General features: G+C 35.1%; 2 protein-coding genes across 5 annotated transcripts in view; one reads left to right on the forward strand and one right to left on the reverse strand.

Annotated features, from left to right (window-relative positions):
- LOC106057643 (probable methyltransferase-like protein 25) overlaps window positions 1–4,467 on the forward strand; it is an 18,162-nt gene extending 13,695 nt beyond the window's left edge. For all 4 annotated transcript variants that reach the window (XM_056033777.1, XM_056033778.1, XM_056033776.1 and 1 more), the window contains 2 exons: window positions 837–983; window positions 3,646–4,467. In XM_056033777.1, coding sequence (XP_055889752.1) covers window positions 837–983; window positions 3,646–3,741 — 243 coding nt within the window. In that variant the 3' untranslated portion in view covers window positions 3,742–4,467. The remainder of the gene's footprint in view (window positions 1–836; window positions 984–3,645) is intronic.
- LOC129926958 (uncharacterized) lies at window positions 978–24,883 on the reverse strand. The gene is made up of 2 exons (XM_056033779.1): window positions 24,777–24,883; window positions 978–2,878 (listed from the first exon to the last, which is right to left on the reverse strand). The coding sequence occupies exon 2, from the start codon at window positions 2,097–2,099 to the stop codon at window positions 1,044–1,046; it is 1,056 nt and encodes a 351-aa protein (XP_055889754.1). The 5' UTR covers window positions 2,100–2,878; window positions 24,777–24,883; the 3' UTR covers window positions 978–1,043.
- Window positions 24,884–25,748: the final 865 nt, after the last annotated feature.

Genomic DNA, 25,748 nt, shown 5'->3' on the forward strand with positions numbered 1-25,748 from the left:
TTCTTTATTATATGTTAGCTTCATCAAAAAAAAAAAATAACGTATACTCAGCTATCCTGCTATAAAATAATTTCCTAAGTAAAAAAAAAAATAGTTTGATTAGCTGGTTACTTTCAAATAGAGAGAAGAGATAAATGTCCCTTAGAGTAGATGAATAGGCAAACAAGGAAAAGAACACTACCTCCAGTGGACTCATCTATCATTAAGTGCTCTTAATGGGCACTCTACAAAGATTTAAAAAAAAAAAATAGTACTAAGTATTAAATTAGCAAATGTTTTTTGTCCAATTATAAACTAAATCCCACATTATAAAAACAAAAGGATTAGAGTCTCATTCCCATTTGTAAAATGTTTTACATGTTTCGGATGTTCCTTCCAAGTTGAAGATAGTTTACTTCTTAGTCCAAACCTCCCACAGGACGACGGGGGGTGGGAGCAGGCAGGGTTTGGACATTGATTTAATGTCTAGAATAATAACAAGAAGGAAATTTATTAAAATGTGGGAAGCTTGCTGAGCATAAACTATTTAATGAACTGTTACTTTCATCTAATTATTTGAAGTTTCAAGTGATGTAGGATTTTTCAAGCAATTCAAAGAAATAGTCTGTTAATTCCTCAGGTCAAAATTCTATTTAAAACTTGCAGGCTAAACAAAGATGTTTCTATTAAAGGTTCTTACAGAACACGTCAATGTTTTAGTAACTTCTTTAAGGAGAAAGAAAATCTAGCTAAAATGTAATGTTTTGATCTTGTATACAAATATTTTATTAGCGATGACATTATCAAGGGGAGTAACTCATGCAAATCATCTCACTGTCTGTAATTGTTCAATTAAGGTTCCTGATGACAATCTTCATCTGACAGAAACACTGCATCAAGATAATGAGAAGAAATTGGCAGCACTGTTTCAGGTGAAACTTGTTCTGGCACCTGTCATAGAGACTTTGATTCTCTTAGACAGACTTATGTTTCTGTTGGAACAGGTAAGTTGGTGCATTGTTTGTCATGGAAATAATCTCCTTTTTTTCAGTCAGTCAGGGAGATCAAATAAAGAACAGATATTTTAAAGCTCTGCAAAGGTAGCAGTGAATAATTAATGTATCTCTTAACATCAAATGTTCTCTACAGTCTGGCCTATACCCTGGTGTATCTCTTAACACCAAATGTTTTCTACAGTCTGGCCTATATCCTGGTGTATCTCTTAACAGCAAATGTTTTCTACAGTCTGGCCTATATCCTGGTGTATCTCTTAACACCAAATGTTCTCTACAGTCTGGCCTATATCCTGGTGTATCTCTTAACAGCAAATGTTCTCTACAGTCTGGCCTATACCCTGGTGTATCTCTTAACAGCAAATGTTTTCTACAGTCTGGCCTATACCCTGGTGTATCTCTTAACAGCAAATGTTTTCTACAGTCTGGCCTATACCCTGGTGTATCTCTTAACAGCAAATGTTTTCTACAGTCTGGCCTATACCCTGGTGTATCTCTTAACACCAAATGTTTTCTACAGTCTGGCCTATACCCTGGTGTATCTCTTAACAGCAAATGTTTTCTACAGTCTGGCCTATACCCTGGTGTATCTCTTAACACCAAATGTTTTCTACAGTCTGGCCTATACCCTGGTGTATCTCTTAACAGCAAATGTTCTCTACAGTCTGGCCTATACCCTGGTGTATCTCTTAACACCAAATGTTCTCTACAGTCTGGCCTATACCCTGGTGTATCTCTTAACAGCAAATGTTCTCTACAGTCTGGCCTATACCCTGGTGTATCTCTTAACAGCAAATGTTCTCTACAGTCTGGCCTATACCCTGGTGTATCTCTTAACACCAAATGTTCTCTACAGTCTGGCCTATACCCTGGTGTATCTCTTAACAGCAAATGTTCTCTACAGTCTGGCCTATACCCTGGTGTATCTCTTAACACCAAATGTTCTCTACAGTCTGGCCTATACCCTGGTGTATCTCTTAACACCAAATGTTCTCTACAGTCTGGCCTATACCCTGGTGTATCTCTTAACACCAAATGTTTTCTACAGTCTGGCCTATACCCTGGTGTATCTCTTGTGGTAGCATGTAACTCAAGTATTGCATACATATTTGTTTTTATGAAGTGTCAATGGTTGATGCTGCTAGATTTGAGCAAAAGACATTCTTCAAATACTGCTTTTACTCCATCAGTCTATCTTTGTTTTGGTCTTCATTATATAGTAGTGTGTACTCTCAGGTTGATTTGCAAAAACAATTTGATCAAAGCAAACTTAGTGAGCAGTTGTATCCTTTTCAGGGCTTGCATAAGGCATAAAAAAACTAGGTGGGGGCTTTGCACAGAACTCAAAATACAAAATTTGTAGAGAAGAAATAGTGAAACTTGTGCCCATGGTTGTTGTTTGGAGGCACTAGGTTTGAAATAGCTTGCGTTATTTTATTTTCACCCTGTTTATTTTTCTATTTAATTTGGGGCCACCAAATTCACTTTGCCTAGGGCCTCCAATTATCTAAGAGCAGCCCTGTCCATTTTGTTAATAACTTAACAGTTGTATCTGTTTTGTTGATAACTTAATGAACTGTTGCATCCACTTTGTTGATAACTTAATGAACAGTTGCATCCACTTTGTTTGAAGTGCATTATATCACAGATGCTATTGACTCATTTCTATCTTTTCTTAATTCATTGGATCAGTGATGTTCATGTGTTTGTCAATACTTGGTAAACATTGTCTTCATTTTCTTTTTTTTTTTTTCAAAAATCATAAATACTGAACAGCAACTCTTCAGAAACCATTTCTCAAATCTACATCTCATGTTATTGAGCAGCCTGTTTATCCTTAAGAGACTGACTTTCCTTTTCATACAAGTCATCAGAAGTTGTTGTACCTATTTTGAGCATAATAAAGACAATATTGAATTGAGATTCTGAATAGTACTATTTGCTACCACAATGTACATTATTCATCTTATGTTTAAACATCTGTTCATACCATACACATTTTGTTTGAAAGTAAAAATGTAGCTATGAAAACTGTTTAATACACAATGAAGGTGATATCAGATTTTCAACAGTTAAGTTTTTTTCAAGAAAAACTGATCTTAACAGGAATCATTTTTTAACCAGTTTTAAGATGTATAAGAAGCATTGCTGATTTTAAAAGCAAAAAAACAAATTTAAAATGTTGCTTATTATGAGCAAAGGTGCTGGACAAATTTGGTACTCATCATTTAATTTGAAAACAAAAAAGTATAAACAAATTCTGTTCAGCATGAAACTTGTAGAATGTAATGAGAATAAATAAAAAAATGATTAGATATATGTCCATGATTAAAATAATCTTTTAGCTCAAAATACTTTGTCACATGTAAATTATGAGTGAGTCTGGTGTGAATGTACACTTTGGTTTCTTATAGTTATAATGTTTTTTGTTTGGTGTAATGCACAAATTGTAAGACAAATTTCCTTACGGATAATAAAGATTATTATTATTATTATTATTATTATTATGATTGCAAAGTTTTTATTTATACTTTGCATTATTGGAAGAAAAAGTTGTAGTTTTTTCCCCTAGTTTCCAGAAATAGACCAACTAATTGTTGTTTAATGTTTTGAAATGCTGTAAATATGAATTGACTATATTTGCTTGTTGCAGGACACTGTGGAGTCCACTCATTTGGTCAGACTATTTGATCCACTCACTTCTCCCAGATGTTATTGTCTTCTATCAGTGAAAACTTCAGGGACGTGACCCATTGATGTTAATAGTTTTAGTTATTAGAAATTATAGAAATTCCTAAGGTGTTAGACCAGGTTTGTCATTACACTTCAACAAGGGAAAGAACTGAATAAAATATATATCTTACAAAAGTTGCTTCTCATGCTAGTGAAGTCAACTAGAAAGAAAAAAAAAAGTTAAGTTCCCCTTTCAGACCTTGTCTATAGGGCAGATGATGTAAAGGCCATCTGTTTCTGTCAACGAATGTGGTATTTAGTATTTTATTTTTGAGATTTTTCAAAGCATTTATAGTTTAAGATTTTGAAAAGATCACTAGAGCAGGTGATAGTGACACCACTGTTATGAGGTTAACAAAGAAGTTGTCTTTAGTGGTCTGATTTAGTTGGACATGTTTGGTCATTTTGAGAAGTCAACTGGGGCTAACCCAACCACCCAGTCCAAAACATGATGTAGCCTACCATAAACCAAGCAGACAAACAGTATTTTAAAAATCTATATATAGCAGCTTGTGTTTTCAGTTCTAGCTTAAGGTAGTTTGCAGACAAAATATTTAAAATTCAATCATATACCAGTATTGCATTTTCATCTGTATGTTAAATTTTGTTGTGACAATATAAGTAAAATTTATAATAAAATTGACAAAGAATCAATTTAGTTTTTTTATTTCTGTGGTATCGAATATATAAAACTAATTGTAAGGAGTATGAATGTATGTTCCAAATAAAAATCAAAACCGTTTGAGCAATCTTGATAAATCTTTGTATAAATGTTCATCAGTGTATCTAAAATAAAGAAATGCCCTGGCACCTTAGCAAACTGATCACTCCATATGTCCCCCAGAGAGCCCTGACTCAATGGACTCAACGCTTTTAGTGGTGCCACGTTTCTCCCTCAAAAGCTACCATCAGCGGGCTTTTTCTGTGGACAGACCAAAGGTTTGGAACTCACTCCCCATTGATCTAAGACAGACAACATGCTACACTACTTTCAGGAAGAACATTAAGACCTATCTGTTTAAAACTTTTTTAGATTAACTGTCATTTTAGTTGTCGTGTTTATGTTTTTCATGTAATCACAGTGCCTTGAGTCTACATTTTGCTTGTCAGCATACTCCATAAATAAAATTATTATTATTATTAGATACTAATTGTAAACCTAAAATATTCACCAAGGCTAGATCTATTCTAAGATCTAATCTTCACAAACATAATTTTTTACTTTTACACATAAGCGTACAAAATATAGTCTATTCATCTGATTATTTTTTTAAATAAAATGAACCTTCAAATTTGTATTTAACATTTTTTACAACTACATGTTCACTTTAACTGCGATTCCAATTTAACACGACTGAAAGGGCTATACATGCACTGTTTGGTGGGTTTTTGAATATGTACTTATAGCAAATCATTAATTTATAAGCTTATGATATGCTCTCTTACAAGCTAAAAGCAATATATCAATAGTTTTAGGCTATATTTGACCTAATCTAAACAAATGAATCTAATTTAAATCTGTGTCTAAGGGTTTATTGGACTTTTAAATCTTTGTCTACTACTATATAGGGCCTCTCAGGTTTTTATTTTGAATTTTGTTGACTTCAGAGTTTACAATGTAGCCTACAATAAACCTACCATACTTAAAAGTGTCATTGACAACTATAATAATAATGGCAATAACTTTGATTCCGAAGATTAAGGATTCTTGCAGTGTTACATAATTATAATTTAATTTATAGAACAAATTTCCCATACATCTTACAGCTAAATTCTTTTCAAATTTTTCAATCATTCATTAGTTTTATTTAGAACATTTCTCCCCGATGCACTATATGAGGGACATACAAAGGCCATGGGCTAGTTCTAAATACAACTTTGTTCATTTCAAGCTAGTTTATTGACAATGAGGTCATGAAGTTGCTTTTATTTTTGTTTTCCATATCTTAATTAAGCTGTATTCTTTGATGACATCATATCAGTATTCCTATAGTTAGTGTTTACCAAAGTGGTGTACGGGTACCCCCAGGGGTACGGGAAGACTTTGTTAGGGGTACGCATTGCACCTCATTTAATATGCTGATTTTGTTTAAATACTCATTTATTATGTTCTGTTACTAAATTAAAGTGTGATTAGTGGAGGAGAGGTCTACTCAGCAATACTGAAGTTAGAAAATAAAGACAAAAAAGTTTGGTTCATTAGTGTATTAGAATCTCCTGCCGGGCATTGCGTAGTACCATAAGTCTTGAAAATAGTGTTATAACTTGTGTTGGTGCATTAACCAGAACTGCGCGTGACTTTAATTTAAACAGAAAATGTTCTCTTTTCATAAGTCCAAGACTTTCTAGCCCTTAAAAACTATTTTGTTCACAGTTGATGTATATAATAGCTTTACACTTGCGCGTTTAATCCTTGAGATTTAAAAAAGACGGACAGACAGAACAAATAAAAGTTTTTTCTCATCATGACACGACAGCTTCCCTCAATACACTAGGGAAAACACAAGTTTATGATAATAGACCTAATGATAATAATAATAAAGCTTGTCTTCAAGTCCGAAGATTAATGAGGAATGCAGTATTTCCCGTAGCTAAGCAACCCCAGCTGTGACCTACATTATTTGCCACACCAGGACAAGCATAACCATTGTCCAACGGCGGTCCATTAAGATTTTTCTTTTCTTTATAAGGATAAAGTCAAGTAACAAGAAAAACACGTAAAATAATTTAAAAAAAAAAGTTTATACGAAATGTCTTTGTATCCATCAGTTTGGATCAGTCATGGAATTAAGTTTGTAATACATCTAGACCAACACAAATATATCTGTGCGATTAAAAATATTTTTACCAATTGTTTTTTGTTGAGCGTTATTTCATGCTTTTAGCTTTCTCACTACGCTAAGATCACTCACTTATCGAGACTAGTTGGGAAAATGGGGGGGGGGGGGAGAGAAAGAAAGGGATAACTAGCCTATCTGGGTGAATTTTACCATAATCGTTTTTTAAAAGAAAAAAAAAGGGGGCAGGGGTTGGACCTCAATTTGAATTCGTGACTCAAGCCTCTTCAAGCTGACATACTGACCACTCTTGCAGTTCCTAGTGAAGTGGCTCTGAAAATAGATTGTATAGTTACGTATTGTTTGTCAAAAACTGACTTTACAGCGGCGACCTATAAAGGAGACTAATTCATCGTATACCACCACTTCAGTCTAGTACTATTTTTTCTTTTGTTCGAGATACCAAAGAAAATAATTGATTACGAATAGTTAATTAACTAAATGATTAGTTCTTTTTATTGACTTTTGTGTAGTCAGGTAAAAATAAAAAAATGGTGCCAACATTTCAGTTTGATTGGGTGTTAGAGAAATGACGTGTACACATTTTGTAACGAACAGAGTGAGTTGATAGAAGCTTTGTATAAATGGGTATTACTGTAATTACATACGAGCTGAGCATCGAGCACATAAGAACGTGTGGCCTATGTAAATCAATGTGTCACAGTGATCTCTTTCAGTCGAATCCGTTTCAACGCTCGCCGAAGAAATCGAGTCCCACATTTTAGAAAGTCTTATCTTGGCCTCGAAGTGGGTTTTATCTTCTGCTCCTGGTCACGTGCACTCGGTATTAATGTAATCGCACATGCTTTGATGTCTGGGGCGAGCAGTGGGTGGCCCAGGGAGAATTATGGCAGGCACTGGTGTCGCAGACTTCCAGGTCAGCTGACCCAATAAATTTGTTTTAAACCTCTTTTTTTTTTCAAGCAATGTTTTTTTTTTTTTGTTTTACACCTCAGCGAGCAGTTTAATTGAAGCCGCTGTGTGAAGAGCCTCCACACATTCCTCACTCCTGTTCTTTCTCTTACCTTCTTTCTTTTTACTTTCTTTTTCTCTCTCTCCTTTCACTTACAGATTTCTTCTGATTTCAAAAATCACTATTATTTCAAGTATTACAAGTTATTACTTTCTGATTCTCTCTCTCACTCTTTTTAAATATCAGTTTTGATAACTGTGTTCTGCGAGTCCTGAATAGGTGTGTCCACGAACTACAGGAATAACTAACTAGTAGGCCAACACATGAATTGGTTCTCTCTAAAAAATAAGCAAGGTGTTCCGCTAAATACTCAGAATGTGCGAAGTGTTCCGCTAAATGCATGACGCGTAGGACGTAATCATCTTCTTTTTTGAAGTAACGTCTGTATTATATAAGATAAATACTCAGATTGTGCGAAGTGTTCCGTTTAAGAAAATGTTTTGGGAAACACTGGATTATAATAATTATACTGCGTAAGTTTTAGAAAAAGGAAATCGATAATCTGGACACTAACACGAACTTATGAGAAAAATAGACAAATGTAGTTTTAAACTTTAAATATAGTAGGAAAACATGTGCGTTGCCGGGAGGGGGAGGTTGGGGGCTCAAATCCCCCCCTCTGGGCCATGTCCATTGGGCCAACTGTCACATACCCACTGACCGATTATCCCTGTCCATTGCAAAGAGCCCCCGTATGTTCAATGTCACATACCCACGGACCGATTTTACCCTGTCCATAGCGATGCATTTATTGTCCAATGTCATATATACACTAACCGATCATCCCTGTCCATTGCAATGGGCCCAGTGTCCAATGTCACCTACCCACTGACCAACTTCACAGTGTCCATTGTAATGGACCCACTGTCCAATGTCACATACACACTGACCGATTTTCCCCTGTCCCTTGCAATGGGCCCACTGTCCAGTGTTAGCTCCCCACTGACCGAGTTCAATGTACTTGTTTCATTTAGGTGTAGCTTGTTCCGTTTATTTTGTCACTCTTTCTCCTTCTATCGATTGTCTTGGGCCCAAAGTTAAGTCCCCTTCTCGAGTCCCAAATTCTGGGATTTCTTATTTAATTAAATTGATTTGTTGGCTAGCAGAGGGCATGAGATGAGGACCTTGCTGCTTCTGGTTTGAACAAACTTGGAACTGAAACATCTGAGACGATGGCATGCCCTTAGCGGCGAGTGGATCTGTAGGAATTTTAGTATCATCATATGTCATACCTGATGGCGCTATAAGTGGGACATGCTGACATTAGTTTGTTTTTTTAAATAAATTAATAGTCGGCGGTCTGGTATTATGTATTCAAAATCAGGTCACCTGGAAATAAACAAAATGCGATATTACAAGCTGTGATTTCAGTATTTTTTAATGTCCGTTCCCAACAGAAAAAAACACTATTTCAAGCTATTTCCCATGAAATAAAAGTTTGACATTTCATTGTACTGTATATTCTCTAAAATAAAACAAACAAAATATTTAAAAAATGTATAATATATTTTTAAATGGACGAACCCCGAATTTACAGCAACGTATTTCAATATTGTAAGATTTATTCCCCTTTTCCTACATAAAACAAAATTAAGTAATTATCACCGTATAATTAATTATTTCTATTTTATTAAATAATTGGTTTATTTTTAAAAAATCAATTCAAGTTTTGTACAGTGAATAGTTTATGGCAAAGTTTCAACTTGTTGCGAAATTGGAAAGTGGGAGAAATAACGTGTTTAAAATTTGTGACAGACAGACAGACAGACAGACAGAGTGAGTTGCTTTAAACTTTGTAAGGAAAAAAGTTAGAACTCCGAAAAAGAGAGAAATCTGACAATAAAGAAATAAAAAACCTTTGTGGATGGAGGATCAAAAGTAAAGAGCATTTCTTTTGGATTTCTAAACAATAATGTACATGGAAAGACCTTTTACCAACTTAATATCAGAAATATTTAGCCAGGAAAATAAACAAACTAAATTATAATTTGTACAGAGTTATAAAGTGGAAGATCCATTGCCACCCCCAGAACCCGTCTCTGCAGTCTATCATGACTGTATGCTTATAATTGGTTATAATGTGATATCCCCCCCCCTTATAATTGAAATACATGTCCGAAGTCTTCCTACCATTTCATTACAATGTAGAATTAAAGAAAACAAGAAAAATATTTTTAAACATCATTTTAAAATAGCCCTATTTAAGGGAAAGAACTTCGCCCTTACAATTATACCTCTTAATAATGCAGAAATCATTTCCGCTGTTCGATACCAAATACAAAATAATCAATTACCAATAACTAATTGACTAATTGATGATTTTTTTAAAATATTGATTCATGTTTTGTTAGGTACATAAATAATTATTAAAGTTTCAACTTGATCCGAGAATGGGTGTGGGAGAAATAACCTTTTACCAGATTCACAGACAGACAGAATGAGTTGATATAAGCTTTGTAAAAATACACTTATGTTTATGATGGACGCCTACCTAATTATACATGTTTAATTAAGCAAGAGAAAAAAATCTCAATTTCTGAAATCTTGCCAGTTATATTTATAAAAGAACAAAAAAAACTATTCCAATGTATTTCTCGAATAGAAGAAAGAAAGAAAAAAAAGAAAGAATATGATGTAGAAAAGAAAATATTCCAGCCAAATCTTTTCCTCAGCCCATCATGCGACATTATCCCTTGTTGAGCCCTTGCCAACAAATCGTGTGTCCCCGGAGAGGAAAGGGCTCACATCTGTCTTGAGGTTTCTAGGTATTTTTTTCTGGTCCAGACGAGAGGATACCAGCAGTCACGTGCAGCCTTTCATGCTCATACAACGATCCCTGGTCTCCGCGAGACGTGCACGTGCAAATGTCAACTTTCTTTTTTTTGTCTGTGTGAAGGTCGCTCTGGCAGACGAGATGGCTTTGGATGATGGGAGACGAACTCCGTAAGAATAGGCTGGGAGCTTCACTTCCTGTCTATCTTCTCATTGAAATAACAGACGAGAGTTATGTCCTCTTAAAGACGAAACGAGGACTGTGTACTTTTATGTTTAAATATGTCAAGTTTGAAACAATTTGAAAGAAACAAACATCTAAAACCAATAAACACATGGACCTATTTTAACAAGGCTTATATCAACTCACTCTGTCTGTCTGTCTGGATTCTTGTACACGTCATTTCTCCCACTTCCCATTCTAGCGTCAAGTTGAAACTGCACCATTATTCATTTTTCGATGACAACACACGAATCACTCAAAAAATTAACCAAAGACTTAATCAATGAATGGTAATTTATTTTGTACCATAACTTTGCAATAGTGAGCGATATGGCAGCTATTGTACGGTTATCTCTTTGAGCTTAATAAAAGCTTAGTTTTCTTTTTAAGTATTTTAATTTGCGTGCTTTAAACAGAGTTCTGATAGAAACAGAGCGCGTTAAGTTTAATTTCTTCTGATATTCAATTTAAAATAAATTAGAGTTAAATATCTTAATTTCCAGAACAAAAATATCAAACCTTGAAATTCTTATTATTTGTCATTATGTTGTTGTTGTTTTTTTGTATTGTAAATGAATAAGAAAAAAGAAAACAAAAAGAAAAGAGTAAATATTTAAATAGAATTATGTTGATAATTATTAACATAAACACACATCTAAGTGCAAATGACTGGTGAACACCGATCAACATGATTCTTTTTTTTTTTTTAGAAAATTTGGCTAGGGGAGAGAATATGTGGAAGGAGAAATTGATAGACGAGTTATCTGTTCACATAGTCTTGTCTTGTCACTAGTCGTCTTGTCTTGTTACTAGTCTTATCTTGTGTCGTTACTAATCTTGTCTTATGTCGTTACTAGTCTTGTCTTGTGTCGTTACTAATCTTGTCATATGTCGTTACTAGTCTTGTCTTGTGTCGTTACTAGTCTTGTCTTGTGTCGTTACTAGTCTTGTCTTGTGTCGTTACTAGTCTTGTCTTGTGTCGTTACTAGTCTTGTCTTGTGTCATTACTAGTCTTGTCTTGTGTCGTTACTAGTCTTGTCTTGTGTCGTTACTAGTCTTGTCTTGTTACTAGTCTTGTCTTGTGTCGTTACTAGTGTTCCTGAAGGTTCGAACCTCCTACAGCACGGCAGATAGGGATGGAAGCAAGCAGGGCTTGAACCTAGAACCATTGTGACTACAGTCTAAAACGCATACCACACGACCATGCTGTCATGCTCGAATCTTAACTTTAATAATGTTAATAAAACACTTTCACATAATTATATAATTCTGAGATGTATTCTTGTCTAGATTTATTTTGAAATAAAGTTCCCCTTTCAGACCTTGTGATCTATAGTGCAGAGGATGTTAAGTTCATTTGTTTCTATGGCCTACGGTTATCGAGGGTGTAATTTGGCCAGCACAACGACCAACCGCCTTTGCTTTTCCCCAACTAATGCCATGTACCCACTAGAGCTGAATGGACTCAAAGGCGCCCAATGATCCCGAAATTAAGACCCCAGTCTTTACCAGGACTCCAACCCGGGGCCTCTGGTTCAGAAGCCAAGCGCTTTACCACTCAGCCACCGCCATATTGAAATATAGAAAGCGAAATGTGATTCTTCGTTGAAAATGTTTATAAAAAAAAGATTAGTGATCGATTTTCTCGAAGATCAAAAGTAGAATTTCAAAACCAGTAAAGTTCTTTGTTCAGAACTTCATGGCCGTTACCTACAACATAATGTGGGCCTATGGTTGCTACTATTCTCTACCCCAGGGGTGGGCAACCTTTTTCTTACGAGGGACACATTTAAGATATTTTAGTAATGGGGGGCCGCAAGTATCTTTATATATATATATATATATATATATATATATATATATATATATATATATATATATATATATGTTTACAAATTAGAAAAATACGCTTGCTAATTAAGAATAATGTCTTTAATTTAAATTTACTTAGAAATTTTTTATGTATTTGAATTTGTTTATGCATAAACTGTAATGTAATATAATGTTCCCCTTTAAGACCTTGTGGTCTATAGGGCAGATGATGTAAAGGTCATCTGTTTCTGTGGCCTACGGTTAACGAGGGTGTCATGTGGCCAGCACAACGACCAACCGCCTTTACTTTTCCCTAACTAATGTCAGGTACCCATTAGAGTTGGGTGGACTCAGAGGCGCCCGAAGATACCGAAATTAAAAATCCCAGTCTTCACGAGGATTTGAACCCAGGTCCCCGGTTCGGAAGCCAAGCGCTCAGCCACCGCGCCTCCCATGTATAAACTGTGAGCACACCTAATTTATGTAGGTGTGTGTGGGCCGCATGAAACACTCCGGTGGGACGCATGTGGCCCGCGGACCGTAATTTGCCCACCCCTGCACTAAATGGTGAGCTGAGGGTATTAAAAATCGGGTTCCAAGTTATTGACGTCTTAAAATGTGCTTTCAGACTCCAAAATCAAGGAATCCAAATAAGTCTTGTACATTTTAACCATTTCACTGCTGCCTGGTCGTGCGGTTTGCGCGCTGGACTGTCGTTTGGATTTATCGATGGTCCCGGGTTCAAACCCTGCCCGCTCCCATCCCCCGTCGTCCTGCGGGAGGTTTGGACTAGGAAGTAATTATCTTCAACTCTGAAGGAACATCAAAAACATGTCAAACATTTTACAAACAAACAAACAAACACAAGAAATAGTTTCATCTTTATCAAAAGAAAATGACAAAACCTGTTTTCACTTGTTAACCTGGAGAAATGGGATAGCTTTGCTGGAAAATATTTAACATACACACATATTTCATGTGCAAACAAACCATTGCAATAATTCCGATGTAAAACGAGAATTCTGTCTTCCACTCTTCATTAGAAATATTAGAAACAATGTCACAGTCAATGTCCTTCAAGGAACATAACGAGTTCTTTCTTGAGATTTCATTTTCTTCTAAACACCTTGCCGCCCGTGTTCAACCAGCGGATACTACTGTGGTACCAAACATAGTTTCCAAATCTTCCCTGAACTGCCTGTGGTGAAGACATCTAGCTCTGATAAGTTTGATCACTCAGATAATGGGGTCAATAAATGTTTAATTTTCAATGCAGTTTAGAGTCTATAATTGGGTTAGTTTATGATTGGGATCAGTTGCTACACTTGCCGTTTGTTTCATGACAACACTTTCAACACAGTTCTTCATAGTATTGAATAAATACTGGCCTGAGTTTGTGTCTTTGACTGAATGTTTTGAAATAAGAATAACTTTCGTTTACTTTAAACTATTTAGAATAGTGATAAGAGTCGTAATAATTGATATAAATATTTATAATTATTTATTTCTAATATATTTGCATTTTATAATATGTCAGCACACCTGATTTCTGTAGGTGTTCGCGGGCCGCATAAAACGCTCCGGCGGGCCGCATATGGCCCACGAGTCGTAATTTGCCCACCCCTGCTCTACGCTATACATTGTCTGGTTACACAATACTAGTATGTGGTATCTAAATGCGAAAGCATACAGCAATTACGGGGTCATATCCAAACATCAAATGATGTCATCTTTGTCTAAAAATCTCATTAGCTTTACACTGACGTCATGTTTCCTCTAGTAGCGCGTGGATAGTCTACTATAGCGCGTGGATAGTCTACTATAGCGCGTTGATAGTCTACTATAGCGCGTGGATAGTCTACTATAGCGCGTGGATAGTCTACTATAGCGCGTGCATAGTCTACTCTAGCGCGTGGATAGTCTACTATAGCGCGTGGATAGTCTACTATAGCGCGTTGATAGTCTACTATAGCGCGTGGATAGTCTACTATAGCGCGTGGATAGTCTACTCTAGCGCGTGGATAGTCTACTCTAGCGCGTGGATAGTCTACTCTAGCGCGTGGATAGTCTACTCTAGCTAACGTGATACAACAAACACTCGTAGGCTTCAGTTTCAACTATCTTATAATGAGAAACGCTTCGGATTACAAGTGCCCAGTATCCTGCGGGAAGTATCCAGATCAATGTCCCGAGTATCCATTGTCATCCACTAGGTCCAGTAAATGTCTGGATAACTTTGTTAAAACCCTGACCCTACTTTGAAATAGAAAAAGTCACCGGCCAATCGAGAGACATTGAATGGTCTGACCAATAATAGAGACTGATTGAGATGGAGATAGTTTGCGGGATGGGTAGGTCACTTTGCTTTTCCTGGACAGCCAGAGACTAATGAAGGACTCGGGGCAATACAATTATTAGACAGCGTTCTCTCCCCCCGCCCCCCTTTTTTTTTAGAAGGTACAGACCGTACAGCATACTTGATGATAAATCTTGCATGTTGATAGAAGCCTATTAATACATGTTGGTTTGAATGCATTCAACGGTAGGATGTACATTGATTTAAACACTAGAAGCAATTTTTATATGAATGCTAAAATGTATGTTGATTTGAACACTAGAAGCAATTTTTATATGAATGCTAAAATGTATGTTGATTTGAACACTAGAAGCAATTTTTATATGAATGCTAAAATGTATGTTGATTTGAACACTAGAAGCAATTTTTATATGAATGCTAAAATGTATGTTGATTTGAACACTAGAAGCAATTTTTATATGAATGCTAAAATGTATGTTGATTTGAACACTAGAAGCAATTTTTATATGAATGCTAAAATGTATGTTGATTTGAACACTAAAAGCAATTTTTATATGAATGCTAAAATGTATGTTGATTTGAACACTAGAAGCAATTTTTATATGAATGCTAAAATGTATGTTGATTTGAACACTAGAAGCAATTTTTATATGAATGCTAAAATGTATGTTGATTTGAAAGCTAAGATGTAGGCCTATGTTGAGTTGAAAGCTAAGATGTAGGCCTATGTTGAGTTGAAAGCTAAGATGTAGGCCTATGTTGATTTGAAAGCTAAGATGTAGGCCTATGTTGAGTTGAAAGCTAAGATGTAGGCCTATGTTGAGTTGAAAGCTAAGATGTAGGCCTATGTTGATTTGAAAGCTAAGATGTAGGCCTATGTTGAGTTGAAAGCTAAGATGTAGGCCTATGTTGAGTTGAAAGCTAAGATGTAGGCCTATGTTGAGTTGAAAGCTAAGATGTAGGCCTATGTTGAGTTGAAAGCTAAGATGTAGGCCTATGTTGAGTTGAAAGCTAAGATGTAGGCCTATGTTGAGTTGAAAGCTAAGATGTAGGCCTATGTTGAGTTGAAAGCTAAGATGAATGTAGATTTGAACGTTCTGGTGTAAGTCGATGATAATACAAGAACTACATTTCTTGGAAAGCTAGAAGAATGTTGATGTGAACATAAAATGAATGTTAATTTGGACGCTAGAAGTATATAGAAGATTACAGACTTGAAAGCTTTATGCATCTTGATTTGAAAGCTAATTTGAACGCGATGATATATAATAATAATAATCTTTATTATCCATATGGAAATTTGTCTTACAATTTGTGCATTACACCAAACAAAACATGTTAACTATAGAAAACCAAAAAATACATTCACACCTGACTCACTCATAATTTACATGTGAAAAGTTTATATCAAATTGTTTCTATTTAATGATTTGATTGCCGGGGAACAAAAGATTTTTTGTGTCTGTCTTTGCTTATCGGTGCCTTGTATCTCTTTTGTTTGACTCAGGGTTGATTAAGGACGCTTTGATGTAAGGTGACCAGGATTACTGTATTGGGTTTTTGTAGTGACTGCTTTTGATTTGTAGATGGATGGTAAGTTACGCTGTAAGACAAACTGTAAGTTATTATAGGAGTAAAGAAATGAGGTACACTGTAATTTGCAACATTTAGTATCGATAGAACTGCAGTGTTAATGAAATGTATTACTTATAAGTGTTAATGAAATTGTGATACAACATTGCATAGTACGCTATGACAGATATAAGCACACATAAATAGGCTGTTCCTAAAGATTCGGTTGTTTTCAGTTTAACCTTTTTGAACCTATCCAAAATTCCGTCACCCTAGTCTTCCTTTTTCCAGTACTTGCTATCTCCCTTTATTTGTGTTTTCACCAACTATTAAACCACTAGTTAAAAGTCTCCCAAGAGTCTTCGGGAAAACAAACTATTTAACCCCGGCCTCTAGTTCAGAGATTTCTCTTCCGGACCAAAGCAACAACACAGACTCGTATAATCTCATTTATGTCAATGATATTCTCGTGTCTAATCATACGTATCTTGCTGAGGGCCAGACAGTCAGACTAATGACACGGCACAGCTACTGGCACTGCTTTCTCCTCCGTTCTAGACAGTGAGTGCAGATCAAACAAGAGAAAATATAAATAATACTTTTAAAAAGAAGCTTATATTAAGTTTAGTTGTATCAATTACTTTGGATCTGTCATTTAATTAAATTTGTATTAGATCTCTACTAACAATAATAAATCTGCCCGATTAGAAATATTTTTACCAATTTGTTTTTTTTTTAGCGCAATTTCAAAAAGATAAGTTAAAACGATAATTATGCAAAGATTGCTCAGCAATATTGAAATATTAAATTCTTACGGTCTACACTTTATGATAACATCCTAATACCACACTGTAGACTTTAAGGCGGGCGGACCTCAACCTCCCTGATATTGACATCATCTGTAGGTGTCCACACAAAATGATATGAGGCTAAGTTAACCAGAAAGAAGCATGAAGCCCACAAAAATAAAAACATCTGGTCGTGAGCGGTATAAATCCGTCCGTCCGGCACGTACCAATGGTATGTGATTATGTATCCATCGTAATATGTACGCAATGTGGGTAGGTGCTTACCAATGGTATGTGATTATGTATCCATCGTAATATGTACGCAATGTGGGTAGGTGCTTACCAATGGTATGTGATTATGTATTCATCGTAATATGTACGCAATGTGGGTAGGTGCTTACCAATGGTATGTGATTATGTATTCATCGTAATATCTACGCAATGTGGGTAGGTGCTTACCAATGGTATGTGATTATGTATTCATCGTAATATCTACGCAATGTGGGTAGGTGCTTACCAATGGTATGTTATTATGTATTCATCGTAATATCTACGCAATGTGGGTAGGTGCTTACCAATGGCATGTGATTATGTATTCATCGTAATATCTACGCAATGTGGGTAGGTGCTTACCAATGGCATGTGATTATGTATTCATCGTAATATGTACGCAATGTGGGTAGGTGCTTACCAATGGTATGTGATTATGTATTCATCGTAATATGTACGCAATGTGGGTAGGTGCTTACCAATGGTATGTGATTATGTATCCATCGTAATATGTACGCAATGTGGGTAGGTGCTTACCAATAGTATACAGTTACTTATGGTTTGTTGGGAGGTCTACCAATGGTAAGCGGGAAGTGGGTTAACATTTCCTATATTACGTTAAATTTCAGCCCACAAACCATTAGTAAATATCTCCCAGCTAACGACATACCATGGGTAAACATCAATCAACAGACACAAATATATTCTTATGTCAGTAGTTTCTAGAAACTATTGTTAAAAATTGGAAGTTTATGTTCTAGGTCAGAACAACAACCAAATATCGATAATAAAATAATAAAGAGAAAAAGAAATCCCATTAAGATGGCGGTACATCCAACTAGGTCTTCAAAAAAAAAGTTTATAAGAAGCAAAAGCAAAAAAAAATAAAAATGGGGGGGGGGGGATTTATTATCATGAAAATAACTTTTTTTTTTCTTTTTTGGACATCTGTCTTGTCTTGTCAAACTAAGCACTTATTTTTAGTTAAAAGTTAAGCAATTTATTTTATAAGCTTCTTTTTAATTTTTTTTTTAAAATGTTATATTAAAATTGCAAATGAATTAGTTTGGACTTTATATATATACTCATTGCATTCATCATATTGCAATTATAAATCGTTACTTGATTAAGTTCTTGTAGAATTCCGTGTTTTGATCGTGTCCATCTGTTTCATGCCAGTCTTTATGTTCAACACAAAAAAATAAGCCCTTCTTTCATGGCGTATGTATTCACTTAAATCTCAAAGCTTGATATATTTCTTTACAACAGAAATTTAAAAAGTAAAATTATTTACAAATACCCACAGACTTCTAGTATAAATCATCTAATAAGTCCTTGTCTTCGAGTCCGAAGATTTAGTTGGATTGAAGTTTTTCACGTGGCTTCGAAGCCCAAGCTGTGATCTACATATTTTGCCATATCTAACGCAGATATATTCGTTGTCTGCATATGGTTGGTCTAAGTTCTTATTTCTCGTCTATGCCAGATCTTGGCAGTAGATTTCCTTATTGTCTGAATAGTATTTTCAGCAGCCTTTGTAGAAATTTTCAGCTGTCTCGTTCGGAAGCCTCCTGCTTCAGGTGCTCTCAATTAAAGCAAGCTGGCGCACGAGCTGGTATTAAAAGAGTTTTCGGGAGCATCTCTGTCACGTCGACCATCCTTCAGCTCACCAGTAAAAAAAAATTTGCCTTTGGCATACGATAATATACAAGATACACATTTAACTAAAAGATTTCAAAGTATTTTCAATTAACTCTCAACGCCTTCCAATGTAATGGTTCACTAAACACGTCTCTTCTTTCCTTAGTAGTCAGTTCGTAGACAGATGTTCAAGTCTCTAACAATATAATCCTACTCACATTCTACATGCATTCTATTTCTCTACACACACACACATAAACACACTTATTTTATTATCAATTACTTACCGGTTATTCATGAATTAAATGATTAATTTTTTGATTGATTCGTGTATTGTCATGGACTATGAATAATTGTGCAGAATTACATCTTGAGTCGAGAATGGGAAGTTGAAGAAAGCACATGTGAAAGAATCCTGCCAGATAGACAAGACAGACGGAATGAGTTAAACAAAGTTTTGTACAAAAGATTGTGCTCCTCTTCAACCTCCCAGCATTCTACTACCTCGACCTTACAAAACGTAGACATAGAGTTTGAGAACATTCATTTATTTGGGAGTGTCTGATTTGAGAACATTCATTTATTTGGGAGTGTCCGATTTGAGAACATTCATTTATATAGAGTGTCTGATTTGAGAACATTCATTTATATAGAGTGTCTGATTTGAGAACATTCATTTATATAGAGTGTCTGATTTGAGAACATTCATTTATATAGAGTGTCTGATTTGAGAACATTCATTTATATAGAGTGTCTGATTTGAGAACATTCATTTATATAGAGTGTCTGATTTGAGAACATTCATATATAGAGTGTATGATTTGAGAACATTCATTTATATAGAGTGTCTGATTTGAGAACATTCATTTATATAGAGTGTCTGATTTGAGAACATTCATTTATATAGAGTGTCTGATTTGAGAACATTCATTTATATAGAGTGTCTGATTTGAGAACATTCATTTATATAGAGTGTCTGATTTGAGAACATTCATTTATATAGAGTGTCTGATTTGAGAACATTCATTTATATAGAGTGTCTGATTTGAGAACATTCATTTATATAGAGTGTCTGATTTGAGAACATTCATTTATATAGAGTGTCTGATTTGAGAACATTCATTTATATAGAGTGTCTGATTTGAGAACATTCATTTATATAGAGTGTCTGATTTGAGAACATTCATTTATATAGAGTGTCTGATTTGAGAACATTCATTTATATAGAGTGTCTGATTTGAGAACATTCATTTATATAGAGTGTCTGATTTGAGAACATTCATTTATATAGAGTGTATGACTTGAGAACATTCATATATAGAGTGTCTGATTTGAGAACATTCATTTATATAGAGTGTATGATTTGAGAACATTCATTTATATAGAGTGTATGATTTGAGAACATTCATATATATAGTGTATGATTTGAGAACATTCATATATAGAGTGTATGATTTGAGAACATTCATTTGTCTTTGTTTGGGTTACCCTATTGAATCTTTTCAGGTGATGGATTAGGGAAGGCCTTCCAAGAGCAGGTTTCCAGGACATCTACAGTAGGCGACCCTGCCGGCTCGGACATGTTAACAGGATGCCTAAGCTCGACGTCTACAAGAAATAGTGCATGGTGATCTAAAAGAAGGTTTACTGTGAGCGCGACCTGAAGTACTGCAGCATCAACACCAACAGTTGCGTGAGAGAAGCACAACTTAGATTCACATGGAGGGTAAGCATTAAGAGGGATTCATCATCGCAGATATGCTACACACCAGAATTAGGGAGAAGGCTGAAAACGCTGCAGCGTCTACAGGTTACAACTATGACCGTCGATGTGTATCTAGGATCGGTCTCTTTAGTCACTCGGAAAAGTAGCCCAGGAAGTGATATTCTCTCTAGAATTTACAATTCCACAGAAAGATATATAGGTCTCTCTCTATATAATTCATATCTTATGAAATACAGACGTTACAATTCCACAGAAAGACAAACATATTTGTCTCTATATTAAAAAACAGAAGCTGATTGCGTCCTATTCGTGTCCCTAGGTCGACCTATCCAAGCTTGTTAATCAATGGCTTAAATTCTGCCAAGTCACTGGTTTTCCTGGCTGACTCATGCAACTCATTTCATGCTCTAATAGCACTAGGGAATAAGGAGTATTTGTACAAATTAGTCCTAGCATATGGAACTAGGAATATATATATAAATTGCTTTTTTTGTAAACAAATAAGTGCCCGTACTCAGTGATGTGTTGACTAACTTTTAACTTTTAATAATAAACGTTAAAATACAAGAAAGCAATATTTTTTTCCCCACATTGAAAAAGGTGCCCTTATCGGTGCGTACCGTCACAAAAAAAGCACTGGCTTGTCTTAAAGTCTAAAGATGAATTAGGAATGCAGTAGGTGAGTAGGTCTATTTCATGTGGCGACTCAGCCCCAGTTGCGACCAAACAATCTTCGGCACATTCAGCGCAGACATAATCGTTGTCAGCCGGTGGTCGATTTACATTCTCCTTCTCTCTCTCTTTCTCTCTGTCTCTCTCTGTCACACTCTCTCTCTCTCTCTCTCTTCTCTCTCTCTCTCTCTCTCTCTCTATATATATATATATATATATATATAGTTATATTTATAGTTATATTTATATGTATCTTATCATCTTATCTTATCTTATCAGATATAATACAGACGTTACTTCAAAAAAGAAGATGATTACGTCCTACACGTCAAGCATTCAGCCATGCATAATAACCAATGACCTAAATTCTGCCAAGTCACTGGTTTTCCTGGCTAGCTCAGGCAACCCATTCCATGCTCTAATAGCAATAGGGAAGAAGGAGTATTTGTACAAATTGGCCCTAGCATATGGAACGAGGAATGTGCCTTTATCTTTGTGTCTTTCAGAGTATTTTATTAAATTTTGTTTTTCTATCTAAAGATTATGGTTCAGTGTTTTATGTATAATTGCTACTTTACTTTTGAGCCTTCTCTCCTGAAGACTTTCTAAATTTAGTGATTTTACTAAAGGTGTTACTCTAGTCAAATGTGAATATTCGTTTGTTATGAATCTTACTGCTCTATTTTGTGTCTGTTCCAGTTTCTTAGTGTTTTCTTTGGTTGAGGGGTCCCAAACAGAGGATGCATATTCTATTATTGGCCTAACCAAGGTTAAATAACATTTTAGTTTTATGTTCTTATTTGATTTATAGAAATTTCTTTTAACAAACCCTAATGCTTTGTTTGATTTTTTGATGGTTTCATCAATATAGGGATTCCATGACAGTTTTTCATTTATTATTACACCTAGGTATTTTGCGTTTTTAGTCTGTGTTACCGGTTTACCATGTATAAGATAAGTGGATTTGTTTAATAACTGACATTTTTTGGGTGGAAAGTCATGCTCCAATTTGATTCCCATTTGTGTAACTCATCTAATTCTCTTTGTAAAATTTCTGCATCTTGTGTTGTTTTTATTGTTCTATGTATTATGCAATCGTCTGCAAATAATCTGACTTTTGTTCCTGAAGTAATGCAATTTGGTAAATCATTTATGTAAATTAAAAATAGTAATGGACCTAAGACTGTTCCTTGAGGTACACCTGAGTTCACTGTTATTGATGTTGATTTACAGCCATTTATTATTACAGTTTGTTCTCTCCCTATCAGAAAATCTTTAATCCAGTGATGCAATGGACCATTAACGCCGAAATATTTTAATTTTTTAAACAAATTATGGTGGTTAACTTTGTCAAAAACCTTGGAAAAATCTAGTAAGATATTTGCTCACTATTATCTAAACCTTTTGAAAAATCATCAATTAGTCCTATTAGTTGTGTTTCACATGATCTATAATTCCTTACGCCATATTGGTATGGAGTAAGGACATTATGTTTGTCTAAGTGGTTTATGATGTTGCTACATATTATGTGTTCTAGGACTTTACATGTGATGCTGGTAAGTGATACTGGTCTGTAGTTTCCTGGGTCAGATTTTTCTCCTTTTTTAAATGGAGGGGGGTGACATTAGCTTCTTTCCAGTCCTTTGGTACTCTGCCCTGGTTAAGACATGCCTGAAAAAGTATTTTGAACACTGGTGCTAGCTCATTGCTTATTTCTTTCAGTAATCTAACTTGAATACCATCAGGTCCATGTCACATCAATGTTTGTGACATGAATTAGGTGGGGAATCACGAAGTATAACTTTTTGTTGTGTTTCACGTGAAAGTTAAACCTCATCGAGACTTCAGGGAGTTAACCACATGGTTAGAGCAGCAGTAGTCGCCATAGTCTTGAAGCGTATGGATGAGTAATACATTGAGTTGTAATAAGAAATAAATATGATTTTGAAATGAGAGGACGCATAAAGATTTAATATAGCAAGTAAAAACATATGTGTGCTTATTGTGCTTTATATATTATTGGATTATTATTGGCTAATTTCTTGTATTCATTGATGGCTGGATTGCCAGTATGTTAATATTTTATTTCAAATAAATGTCATATGCTAATTCAGGCGTTCATTTCTGAATCTCTATGTTTGTTGTGCCATTATAACTGCAGGACTCATTTAGTAAACATACGCGACAACAAGTAATACAACAGTACTCAAGTGAGTGAAAATATTTGAATTACTGTACAGCTGACACTCTTTCATGCAAAAATTAAATGTCCCCTAAGAGCCGTGACAGTCCAGACGCTTTATTCGGTTTGTTGTTGGCTAATAGTTTTTGGATTCTCTTTTCTTGTACTACTAAATCTCCTATTTGTCTACTTGGTTCAAATTAAGTAATATGTCTTTGTCTCCTGGAGCTGAGAATGCTGATGCAAAGTATTTATTTAGGATGTTTGCTTTAGTTTCATTATCTTAATGTATTAAGTTATCTTCTCCTTTTAATGGCGCTATGCCTGTTGTTTCCATTTTCTTAGACTTAATGTATGCCCATAAGTTTTTGTTGTTATCTTTAGATATTACATTGTTTATGTATTCACTCTGCAGCTGTCTGCTTACTTTTTGGGTTAGGTGTTTAAATTGTATATTTAAGTGTGTGTCTTTCTGTGTGTCAGAGTTTGTATGTGTAACGTGTATGCGTGTAGGTTCGAAAGCTTGATATTGAATGTAAGACATAGCATTGTCTTTATTCCATCTCTACAAAACATTTGCACATTGCTTTGTACCCTCACTGCCTCAGTATTCTTGTGGTCTCTGCGCTCAGGGCTGCTTGATCAGGCTGTGCATTTCTTATTAAGTCTTCAAATCTTTTTTATTTGTCTTTGTACGGGACATAATTCTGCAATGCAATGTAGCACCAAGCATACATATGAGTTATTTTTTCCTGATGTCAAAACACTTTTCTCTTGCTGCTTCTCTTTGTGTGTTAAAATCTTTCTGCAGCCAGCAGCAGCTTATGATTAGGTGCGAGACTTCGAGGTAGAGGAAATTATATGTATTTGTGTTTCTGAGGTCTCATAGCTGAAAACTTCAGTGAAAGATTTGTTTGGCCTAAGACTCATAGAAGTCTTAAGCCACTTGGCCAAAAAAAAAATAAATAAATTCAATAAAATGGAGATAAAAAGAAAAATGGTAAGAAGATAAAAAGAGAAATGATAAGAAGATAAAAAGATAAATGATAAGAAGATAAAAAGAGAAATGATAAGAAGATAAAAAGAGAAATGATAAGAAGATAGAAAGATAAATGATAAGAAGATCAAAAGAGAAATGATAAGAAGATAGATGGACCAGAAGAGGAGGAAGGCTTCGATGAATAAATTAAAGAAAACATAATTCCTAGAATGAGTAGATTCAATGCCCCCTTAGTATAAACAAGATGTTAAATACGAAATGATTACCTTTTAACATTCTAGAGTTCTCCAACAAAAAAAGGGACACCACTAGAAATTTGTTTCGTGGGTAAGTTCTGAAGGAAAGTTTGGTAGAAATTTGAAGCTCCATTAGTCTGTTGAATATAGTTAATTATACACGTAAATATATTGATCTAGAATTAGATCTAGATCTAGTCTAGGTCCATATTTTGAATTTAATAAACCATTTCATTTGATTTAATTGTCATTGTAAATTAGCTTTCAATTTAGATTTAGACATAAATTAGGCATTGTAAACCTTAAACTAGATTTAGACTAGACCCCTTTAAAAACTAAAATCAACAACAGTCATCATGAAATTGCTCTGGCTATTTATCCTAATAATTACTAAATATATACTAGCTGAACACAGAACCAGATCTACCTTAGTCAACACTAAACTTAAAAAAGAAACAACAGTCATAATCAATCATCACACTTTAGATCAAAGCAACTTAAAAAATAACCTAACATACACATCCATAACACTAAAGAAGATTACCCATCACAAATGGAAATTCTCAATCAGACACAGCAGAAATAAATACCTATATCTATCACTGTTAATATTAATAGCAGGAGATGTAGAGTCAAATCCAGGGCCTAGATCTAAAGATAGATGCAACATCTGCAAAAAAGTATGCACCATGAAACAGAAAGCCATTCAATGTGACACCTGCGATGAATGGTACCATGCACTATGTCTCCATATGAATACACCTGTGTATTATGCCTTAGGCAACAAAGATGCATCATGGCACTGTGTACCGTGTGGGTTACCTCAGTTTACATCAGGACTGTTTGATTCCTTTGATGCAGACACTTCTAACCCATACAACATCCTAAACACCATCCCAAACCAAACTCACCAACCACTAGCCAGATCCACTCCTGTTAAACCTAAATCTACTAAAATTAATACAACAGCCTCACTAAACAAACCTACTAAAGAAGTAACAC

This window comes from Biomphalaria glabrata, chromosome 6, assembly GCF_947242115.1.
Source record: "Biomphalaria glabrata chromosome 6, xgBioGlab47.1, whole genome shotgun sequence".
Classification (NCBI taxonomy): domain Eukaryota; kingdom Metazoa; phylum Mollusca; class Gastropoda; family Planorbidae; genus Biomphalaria; species Biomphalaria glabrata.